At 46.3% G+C, this 10,721-nt stretch overlaps 2 protein-coding genes across 3 annotated transcripts in view; one reads left to right on the plus strand and one right to left on the minus strand.

Annotated features, from left to right (window-relative positions):
• Positions 1-834: 834 nt before the first annotated feature.
• On the minus strand, positions 835-8,300 carry LOC139171388 (voltage-gated potassium channel KCNC1-like). Its single transcript, XM_070759596.1, has 2 exons — positions 7,556-8,300; positions 835-6,243 (listed from the first exon to the last, which is right to left on the minus strand). The coding sequence occupies exons 1-2, from the start codon at positions 8,048-8,050 to the stop codon at positions 5,443-5,445; spliced, it is 1,296 nt and encodes a 431-aa protein (XP_070615697.1). The 5' UTR covers positions 8,051-8,300; the 3' UTR covers positions 835-5,442.
• Positions 8,301-8,596: 296 nt separating this feature from the next.
• Positions 8,597-10,721, plus strand: part of LOC139171389 (voltage-gated potassium channel KCNC1-like) — a 12,497-nt gene continuing 10,372 nt past the window's right edge. The window contains exon 1 of one of the 2 annotated variants that reach the window (XM_070759599.1): positions 8,597-8,617. The gene's annotated coding sequence lies outside the window, so the exon portion shown is untranslated. Of the gene's footprint in view, positions 8,618-9,922; positions 10,042-10,721 lie in introns of those variants that run through there. The other variant, XM_070759598.1, reaches the window with a different exon arrangement.

Genomic DNA, 10,721 nt, shown 5'->3' on the forward strand with positions numbered 1-10,721 from the left:
TTGGTATGTGATCCTTGAGGGCACAGCTAAATGTCTATGTGGCCTAAATGCAAGTGCCAACGACTGCAGATGACTGCAAAGAAACAGTCCTTCCATTTTCCCCACCCCATCTATTCTGACAGTACTTATCCTTCCATCCATCCACCATCAGAACTGATGAAGCTTCTTGGATGAAAAGTGAAACAACTTCTTCCTCAAGGGGGGAAAAAACCACCAGTCCAGTTGCCTTTTTGAAAAAGCACTGTTGAGGTTCCCACATTTGTTGCAGGCAGTAATAAAGGAGGCAGAGTGTAGAATACATGGTGCAGATGCACCATTAACAGAATACTAGCAGAATAACTGAGTTGGAAGGGACCTTAGAGGTTTTCCAATCTGAACCCCTGCTTAATCAGAAGACTCTACACCATTTCAGACAAGTGGCTGTCTAATTTCTTCTTAAAAGCCTCCAGTGACACAGCACCCACAATTTATGGAGGCATGTTATTGCAGTGATGAATAGTTTTCACTGTAAGGAAATTTCTCCCCTTGTGGGTTCTCCCCTTGTTTAGTTTCCATTCATTGACTACTTTTATAGGCATTGTTGCAAATAAGAAAAGTAGTGGTGGTAAAATGTTCATCATTATTAGAGCAATCCTCTTAAAAGTAATTAAAGTTACCATAAATCCTGGACCACGTTTATGTTGTCCAAGAGCTCCCTCTGCTGGGAAGAAGTAGTGTTTTTTTTAAAAAAATTCAAGCCAAGAGAGGACACTACTTACAAACAAGCTGCTTTTAATTCCTAAAATCTGTTATTGCCATTCCTTCACTAGTTGGGATTTTAAAACAAACAGATTGTTCAGTTTAATATATTTTATTTTTTATTACATTATAAACTTCATATAAATCAGATACTTTAATTTTAAAAAAGGTAAAATTGAGCTGTTTAAAAGTTAGCATCATAGATGTATAATACAAAAGCATTATTGAAATGAAGCTGAATTTCAATATTTCAAAAATGGATAAAAATTTTATGGAATGTTTAACAACAAATATTGCCACATAGTTAGAGTTCTGAAATATTTTCATTGATGCATAAATTTGCTACTGTCTTCAAAATAATACCGCTAATTAGAAAAGCTGACTAAAACGTTAAAATTAGTGGAGTTTTACAAAATTACATAGCTTAAATTTTCAGGGGAAAAAGCAATTTGGAAGCTGCTAGGGAAAAATCCCACAGATTAAATTTTTTGACAAAGTTAGCATTTAGCATTTTAGATCTATGTACTGCTTCACAGTGCCTTAAGTGGTTTACAGAGAGTTAGTATATTGCTCCCAGCTATCTGGGTCCCCATTTTACTGACTTTGGAAGGCTGAGTCAATCTTGAGCCTATTGAGATTCGATCTGCCAGACTGCTCGCAGCCAGTGACCAGCAGAAGTAGCTTGCAGTACTGCACTCTAACCACCACACCACCGCGGCTGTTAGGTTGACATTTCTCCATCAAATATGAGTAAATAAGGCACGAAGCAGTGCAGGAAAAAGAAAGAGCTGTAATATTCACAGAATTATTCTTCAGACTAATGTGACAAAGAAAACAGGTGCTACTTGCTTAGTCTTAGACCTGAGAGACACCCAGAGCATCTTCTCTGCAGTCTTAAAATGGTACTTCTGGGATCCCAATTTAAGCTGAGCTTTGTATGGACACACCCGACCAACTTACAAGTATGAAACCCTTCTGAAGCCGTGCTGCAGATGGTGGCTTGAAGTTGCTGAGGAGTTCAAAAAGTTCACAGAAGCTTACAAATCTCCATATGGTTAAAAATCTCCATTTCAAGACACCACAAACTTCTCTTTGGCTCTGATTTACTTCCTGCTGCCTGTTCCAAGCATAGTAGAGTTAATTGGGGCAGGCACAATATTTTGACACACTATGTGAAACCAGTGTCCGCACAGTCCTCTAAGCTTGGTTGGCCTTAGTTTGGGTTCCTGTGCAGATTAGCCTCCTGAGCCAGCCTCCCCGCAGGAGTGGAAAGTGGGGAGATGGGCTTTGAATGCAGTGCAGAACCACTAGGGAGCAAGTCGAGGGTGGTGGAGGAGCCCAGTTAGGTGTCAAGACTGCAAATGGCTTCACAAAGGCCAGCTTTGAGGTTCCTGCAGGATGACTCCCCCCCCCATTTATATATATGCACAAAGAATTACATAACACAAACATATATCGATAGAAAACACAGTTCCTATTTGAGTTATAGCTCAAGATCGGTCTATAAGTCTTTCATATACTTATCATTTAAATTTTAAAAATAATACATATTTGCAATTCTTTAATCATTTTATCCATTTTGGCACAATTAAAAAATTTACCTTATAATTTCATTTGGTATATTGTTAATTTTCCATTTTTGTGCATACACAACTGCAGCTGCTGTTAAAATATGAAATATGAAATAGTATATTTCCTTTGAATAATTTTCAGTTATAATTCCTAACAGAAAGATTTCTGGTTCCCAATCAATATGTTCTTTTGTTATTTCTTCTATTATTTTTCTAATCTTATTTCAATTTTTTTTAGCTTCCTCACATGTCCACCATTGATGATAATATGTATCATTTGCTTTCTAGCATTTCTAGCATATAGGCAAGGGTGGGCAAGAGGCGGGATAGCGTGGAACACCGTTCCACCAGTGGAAATGGAGCTGTGCGCGCATCTCCATCACCACCAGCCGTGCACGCGCAATGCATGCGAGATTCTTTTGCGCATGTGCAGAAGCTGAATCTCACCGCCCCAGCCAGCAGCAACACCCCCCTGCTATGTAGGCCCAGAGAGCACGGTACTCATCCAGTGGGCATGGGGCACCTCTGCCACTGCTGCTGCTGGGGCTGGCCGGTGGCTGTGGGGCTGGGTCCTGCAAGGGATGGCAGCAGCGGTGGTCAGTCCTGGCCGGGAGCTGCCAGCCAGTGGGAAGAAATCCTCCAGGGCGGGGCATGTGGGTGGGCATGACTGGTGGCGAGCAGTGGCAGAACACCTGCCAGCGTGAGAAGCTCCGCATGCGGTGCCTGGTCATCCGCTACATTGGCCACCTCTCCGAACTGTTTGGCCAGGAGACGCGCTCACTGCCCCACTTGCTGGTGCCGCCCCGCCCCCGTGTGCCAAGGTGGCCGATGTAGCAGTCCGTCTGCTAAGGAGCCACAGGAGTCCAGGGATGAGACCAGCGAGATACTGCTGGAGCCCAGGCCGCCCTTGGCCAGGCAACAAGAGAGGTGTGGGAAAGCAGGGCCGAAGTCCGGAGAGGGGCAGCCACCACGGGTGCCGTGAGCCATGGCTGGGGCACTTCTGGTCTGGGCCTCCAGCACTATGCTTTGGGTACTATGCGCATACGCAGGAAGCTAAAGGGGGTGCACACACACGCACCCCACCACCACCAGAGCGTTCCAATAGGGCCGCCAATGGCTGCCCTTTACTGCATATGGGTGATTTTTTTTTTACATCTTTGCAAGATGTGCTGGGGGGGAAATGCCATCTATAAAACATCTTGCATTGGTTTTCTTTGTATGCCATTGATATTGTAAATTTTAAATTTCTCTGCCACATTTTTCCATTTAGTCAATTCAATATTATAACGTAATGGGAAGGAGACCTTCGGACTGTTCTGGCTCTCGCACAGGGTGGTGGTGATAGGGAGGTGGTTGTTTGGTTTCTTGGGAACAGTGGAACAGCCCAGCCCTCGACTAGGCTCCAAGCTGTCCGAGGGGACCTCTGGCACAAGGGCAAAATGGCACAAGGGCATAAAGACTACTGGGAGGAAACCCGGACTGGGAGACAATAAAGGGTTTGCCAGGGATTTGTTAGAATAGAAATGGTGAGATCATCCAAGGGCATGGGGTGAGGTATCATCAGTACACTGATGATACCCAGCTTTATATCTCCACCCCATGTCCAGCCAACAAAGCAGTGGAAGTGATGTGCCGGTGTCTGGAGGCTGTTGGAGCCTGGATGGGTGTCAACAGACTCAAACTCAACCCTGATAAGACGGAGTGGCTGTGGGTTTTGCCTCCCAAGGACAATTCCATCTGCCCGTCCATCACCCTGGGGGGGAACTCCTGACCCCCTCAGAGAGGGTCCACAGCTTGGGCGGCCTCCTCGATCCACAGCTCACATTAGAGAAACATCTTTCGGCTGTGGCGAGGGGGGCGTTTGCCCAGGTTCACCTGGTGCACCAGTTGCGGCCCTATTTGGACCGGGAGTCACTGCTCACAGTCACTCATGCCCTCCTCACCTCGAGGCTCGACTACTGTAATGCTCTCTACATGGGGCTACCTTTGAAAAGTGTTCGGAAACTTCAGGTCGTGCAGAATGCAGCTGCGAGAGCAATCATGGGCTTTCCCAAATATGCCCATGTTACACCAACACTCTGCAGTCTGCATTGGTTGCCGATCAGTTTCTGCTCACAATTCAAAGTGTTGGTTATGACCTATAAAGCCCTTCATGGCACCGGACCAGACTATCCCAGGGACCGCCTTCTGCTGCACGAATCCCAGTGACCAGTTAGGTCCCACAGAGTGGGTCTTCTCTGGGTCCTGTCAACTAAACAATGTCGCTTGGCGGGACCCAGGGGAAGAGCCTTCTCTGTGGTGGCCCCGACCATCTGGAACCAACTCCCCCCAGAGATTAAAATTGCTCCCACCCTCCTTGCCTTTCGTAAGCTTCTTAAAACCCACCTCTGTCGCCAGGCATAGGGGAATTGAGATACTCTTTCCCACTAGGCCTTTACAATTTTATGCATGGTATGTCTGTATGTATGTTTGGTTTTACAATAGGGGTTTTTAACTGTTTATATTGGATTGTCATATGCTGTTTACTACTGTTTTTAGCCGCCCCGAGTCTACGGAGAGGGGCGGCATACAAATCCAATCCAATCAAATCAAATCAAAATGGAAACCATAAGAAACCTGGTTTAAGAATATGATAACAATACGTAACACTGTTATTTATTTTTATATATATAAATAATATATAATATTTATGTTCTTTTTTATGTGTGTTTTATGTTTTGTTTGGTTTAGTTGTATATGTTATTGGATAGTTGTATGCATGTCTTGCTTGTATATATGTATATTTTGTGTATTATATGTTGTTCTTTTAATAATTATTCAATAAAAAAAAGAAAAAAAAGAAACCTGGCTTGTAGTGTTGTTGCAGGCGTCATTTCAGGTTCAACCCACAAAATGACTTTACAGGCTACTTTATGGAATGCCTCTCCGAAGGACAAAAAGCTGACATTGCAAATGTGTCAGACCCCGATACACTTATCTCAAATGCAAAACAGGCTAGAGCAGCCCCCCCCCCCCCACCAGCAGGGATGAAGGTCAGCAAGAGAAGCAGTGTAGGACCATCCCATTTAATTGGGCTGGGCATTCTGGGAGGGAAAGGGGTTTCCTCCCCCAAATAAAAGCCTCAATCACTGCATTAGACTTCTGAGGATGGTACCAGTGACCTTGCCTTCTCCTCTCTCCTCCTCTTCTCCTTAATTACAGCGGAAGTATAATAATGCTTGAATTTTATGAAAAAGATGGGAATGGGGATAATGATGGTTAGCAGGCCACAAAGCAACGCAAAGGCTGCAATCACTTTGCAAGATGTCCCCATGGGATATATATCACCATATCCAACGGTGGTCAAGGTGATCACAGCCCACCAGAAGGACGTGAAGATGTCATGAAACATCTCATCTGTTGGATTCGTGATCAACTCGGCAAACAACATGACGGTGCCAAAGAAAAGGATTTCAAAAAGGAAAACCCACATCAGGATGGCAACCTCCTTCAAGATGGACTTGAACATGTAGGGGAAGACTCTCAGCATCAGTGGGGTCTCCAGCAGCTTGAAGACCTTCAAGAGTTTGATGATATACACCACACGGAACAAGTTCAGCCAACACGGCAGAGTTTGAGGCTGGTGTCCACGTCTGCTGAAAAAGAGGTCCAGGCAAACTGGGAAAAGCACCAGGAAATCGACCACATTCAGGGGCTTTCGGAAGAATTTCTTTTTGTCTGGGCAGGAAATGAGTCGGAAGGCAAATTCACACATGAAGCAGAGAATGAAGAAGAGTTCCAAATGGAGGAGAGAAGGTATCTGTGGACACAACGACTCTATTGAGGGGTAGTGGAAGTGGCCGTCTTCTCCAAAGAAGTTTTCACGTTTGACTCCTTTGGCACAAAGGATGGTGATGAGGGCGACGTTGAACAGCAGGGACATGACCGCAAAGCCCTACAAGGAAGGAGAGGGAGATCCCACATCAGTTGCCAGGAGTATCACCTTCTCAACTGGATTGTAAATCACTCAGAGGACTAACGGAGCCATAGATGTCAGCCAAGGGCTACTATTTTACCTTAAACCTACATACAATTGTACGTATGTTCCCCCGTATGTGTTACTTCTCCTTTATCTTATTTTGTGATTAAGTTCTTCCTGATTAGTCTCCCCCTCCCATCAAATAGTGGTAGGAATAAGTGGAGGATGTCTATAGGAGGCTAACTGCTTCCATTTCCAGCTTCCAATTCTGAAGCCAAACCACCATCATTTACCATTCTGTCATCGGGATGCTTTCCACTTCTATCTGCCTCCTTGAAAGGTCTACGAAAGGAAGACAAAACCCAAAACATAGATCTCTGGGTCATTAGAAGGTGCTCTGCAGCCCTAGTTGAAGGAGTTGGGGCTCTTGATTTTAAAGGGCTGGGCTAGAAAACATTCAGAGTAAAATGTGTTCTTTTCCAAGATCGATAACTCATCACTTAAAAAGAATATTCATGACTAGATGACAGTGATAGATCTCTATGGTGTCAAACTGTTTTTTCTTGGGAGATCCTGAAAACAGACCCCAGCAAACGGCTCCAGGCTAAGTTCGAATTTCTCTTGCTCCCATGGGAGGTTTCTAAAGTAGTTCACCCATCTGCCCTCCGATCGTCAGAAGAGCCCTCTTAATAATAAATAATAATAATTTATTAGATTTGTATGCCGCCTCTCTCCGAAGACTCGGAGCGGCTCACAATATATAATAAACAATGTAGCAAATCCAATACTTTAAAAGATATTTAAAAACCCATATCATCAAAATAACCATACAACTCAATCATACCATATATAAATCATATTAGCAAGGGGATACCTCAATTACTCCATGCCTGGTGGGTGGGGGCGTTTCTACTCTCTGGGGGGAGTTGATTCCAGAGGGCAGGGGCCACCACAGAGAAGGCTCTTCCCCTGGGGTCCGCAAGACGACATTGTTTAGTTGATGGGACCTGGAGAAGGCCAACTCTGTGGGACCTAATTGGCCGCTGGGATTAGAGATTAGAGAATCCCGACAGGCTGAAACAAGGAGCAGAAGAGGAAAAGGATGGGAGGGACAAAATCAAAGGGGGTTGAAATGGGCAGGATTAGGAACAGCAGTAGAGGTGTGATTCTGCTACCTGCCCAGCTGCAGTAGCAGAATTGCGCTCGACTCCGCTAGCACTCCGAGCCAGGGGGGCGAGCACACCTTAGCAACCCACCTCTGCCAGGAGCCCCCCCCCCGTCGGCTCACCATGGCCCAGGCCGAAGAGCGCGGTTCCTCCAGGAGAGCCCAGGCCCACGGCGCCCACCGCACGCCCGCCTGGCGCGGGCCTCGTTCCAGCAAGCCGTGCAGGTCGTCTCGACGGCCGGGCACGCCGCCTTCCTCCTCGTCCTCGTCCTCCTCCTGGTGGTCGTCGGGGCAGAGCTTGCCCCAGCAGCAGGCGGGCAGCAGCCGCGCCTCCGCCAGCCCCCAGAAGGCCAGCTCGGCCCGCAGAGCGGCGCGGCAGGCAGCGGGCCCGTGCAGGTGACCGCTGCGGCACAGGTGCAACACCTGCTCGAAGACGCGGCCGCTGCGATCGAAGAAGAACTCGCCGGCGCGGGCGTCGAAGGCGAAACGGGACGCCGCCCCGGGCTCCGCCAGCCCGCTCAGCTTAGTGCCCGGGAAGGCGGCCAGGGTGGCGCGGCAGACGCGGTAGCGGAGGCCACCGACGTTCAGGGTCACTCTGCCTGAGGGGTCCCCCTCCATGGCCGGCGCGGGGCTCCCAAGAGCCAGCGGAGAAGGAAAAGTGGCGGTGCTCGGGCGTCGAGTGATGCCGCTGAGGAGGAGGACGAGGCCGCGCTGTTGAGCGCTACTCGCCTGCCTCTCGCTGCACTCAGCCGGCCCACCTCACAGGGCGCCAAAAGGAGGAGGAGGAGGCGCCGCTGAGGGAGCCCCCGGCCCACCTCCAGCTCACCGTCGGCCGGGCCGTCCCCGCTCCCCTTCCGCCTTCCAAGTGGCAAAGGCGTGGGAGACTCGGGCGGGCAGCCTAGGGGTGCGCAGTCTCCCAGGCGAGCGGCGGAGAGAGTCAAAAACTCCCCCCTCACAGTCAGCTGGAAGAGGGCCGGCTGCCATTGCGCAAGGAGAGAAGGGCCGCCCCGCCTCCCCTCCCGGCCCGGAGCCCCCGCCCGAGGGGGGGGGGGACATTTCCTCAAAAACACGAGGGGTGTGTGTGTGCCCGGAAGACCCCCGTCTCTCCCCCCGCACCCATCCCATCCCCCCCTTCCCGGAGACCTGAGCTTTTCCTGACAGCGGGATAGTTACCCTAAAACAAAGGTAGAGTTTGCCAGCTGCTTTGTCACTTCCCGTCATGAAAAGCGTTGGAATAGAATTCTTTATTGGCCACGTGTGACTGGACACACAAGGAATTTGTCTTTGGTGCAGATGCTCTCAGTGTCCATAAAAGAAAAAGAGACATTTGTCAAGAATCATGAGGCGCAACACTTAATGATTGTCATAGGGTACAAATAAGCAATGAAACAATATTAATAAAAATCTTAAGGATACAAGCAACAAATTACCGTCATATAGCCATAAATGGAAGGAGATGGGTGATGGGAATGATGAGGAAACACTAGTAGTAATAGTAGTGCAAACTTAGTGAATAGTTTGACAGTTTTGAGGGAATTATTTGTTTAGCAGAGTGATGGCGTTCGGGGGGAAACTGTTCTTGTGTCTAGTTGTCTTGATGAGCAGTGCTCTGTAGCAACGTTTTGAGGGTAGGAGTTGAAACAGTTTGTGTCCAGTTTGTGAAGGATTTCTCTTGTGAAATATTTTTAGACTCTTGATTGTAATTAATATGTGATATGCAATGCGGGTTCCAGACAGGTGAGCTGTATTCCAGAATTGGTCTAAAAAATGTTTTGTAAGCTTTGGTTAGCATTGCCAAAGAAGAAGCTATGTAAGATTAGATTAAAAACTCTTAGTGCTTTTTTGGCAATGTTGTTATGGTGGGCTCTGGCACTTACATCATTGGATATGAGTACTCCGAGGTCTTTGACAGAGTGAGGGTCATCTACAAGTTTGTTTCCTCCAAAAATTAGAGACCATGGGGAGAAACAGACCCCACATGTGGGCCTTTGCCCTCCCATCTCTCTGGGCAGAGAAATGGGCTCCATGGAGTACCAGAAATGTGAGGTTCCACCAAAGACTTCATATTGTCCCCTTGATTGTCAGCTTGACAAAGTTGGGCTGAAAATTAAATTCTAGGCCACTGACAAAGAGCAGGGGTGATGGGGGCTGGTTGCAATGATTAGAATAGCTGCTGAGGAGTTTTACATTGTCATTTTCTAAAGATGCCTATGATTACGCTCAAGTTATATTATTAATCATTTGACTACATTTGCTTTGGAAAGAAAATTGTTCAATTTCTGAAACAAAATAGAGTTGGTACTTCTTCTTCATGTGTGTGTGTGCGTGTGCATTTTATTTTATTTTTTTTAAATTAAACACAGAAGAACATCACTCTGCTATTGTCAAAGCAACGGGAGGAGACAGAACATGCTGTTCAGCAGAGGATCTTATGCAATCTACCCCCCCCTTCCCTCCCCAACCCCTCTGGTGCCTCTGTTTATAGCCTGGTTTTGTTTTTTGGCCTCCGTGAGTTGGAGCACATCTTGTTTTTCTCTCCTCTTCGTCTCCTTCCTTTTGCAGGCTACTTTTTTCCAAGCGCTCTGCAAAAGTGTTCTACAAGATTAAAGGTAAAAATATATAAGCTAACAAGAAGTTTGTTGTTGGAGCCTCTGTACAGCTGTGGAAGGAACCAGGAGTTGAAAAGTGGTGTTCTTTTATGTTGGGGAGGAATGACCTAAAACAGATTTTGGGGCTCAATAGCCTTTGTCCAAGAAGGGCCCAGGTCTGGTGCTTTCATTTGGGTGGCATTGTAAAAGACTCGAGTTGCTACTACCACTTCTGTTTGGGCAGAAACTCGCTGAATATGCTTATAGCCGCCTCGAGTCTGCGGAGAGGGATTATTATTATTATTATTATTATTATTATTATTATTATTATTATTATTAACATTTAATTACAGCAGGAACTTTTTTACTCTCAGGTATGGGATTTATGAGCTTCAGAGCTGAATTGTAGTTCTTATTTTTCTCATGGATATATATTTATTTTTCTTATTTTTATAATTCATTTTTTTATAATATATTTTTTAAAATAATTTTATAAATCATTCAGGTAAAGCTATGGAAATATTTGCTCAAATTTTCAGGAGATGTTATGCATTTGGTTAATTTTTTTTTAAAAAAATCCTTGTTTTTCAAATCATGTTCCCTGGGCAGACAATTAAAGAAGCAACTGGATTTCATGTTCCACCTGGATCTTTCTGAGGAAATTGCTGGGTTAATTACTTTGGGCTCCATAGCTGGAAAGA

Source organism: Erythrolamprus reginae, chromosome 8 (genome assembly GCF_031021105.1).
Source record: "Erythrolamprus reginae isolate rEryReg1 chromosome 8, rEryReg1.hap1, whole genome shotgun sequence".
NCBI lineage: Eukaryota > Metazoa > Chordata > Lepidosauria > Squamata > Dipsadidae > Erythrolamprus > Erythrolamprus reginae.

Coding starts and splice junctions, on each gene's coding strand:
- LOC139171388 (XM_070759596.1), bottom strand. CDS start 8,050: ATGGAGGGGGACCCCTCAGGCAGAGTGACCCTGAACGTCGGTGGCCTC. Junction 6,244..7,555: donor GCTCTTCGGCCTGGGCCATG/GTGAGCCGACGG, acceptor CCTTCCTTGTAG/GGCTTTGCGGTCATGTCCCT.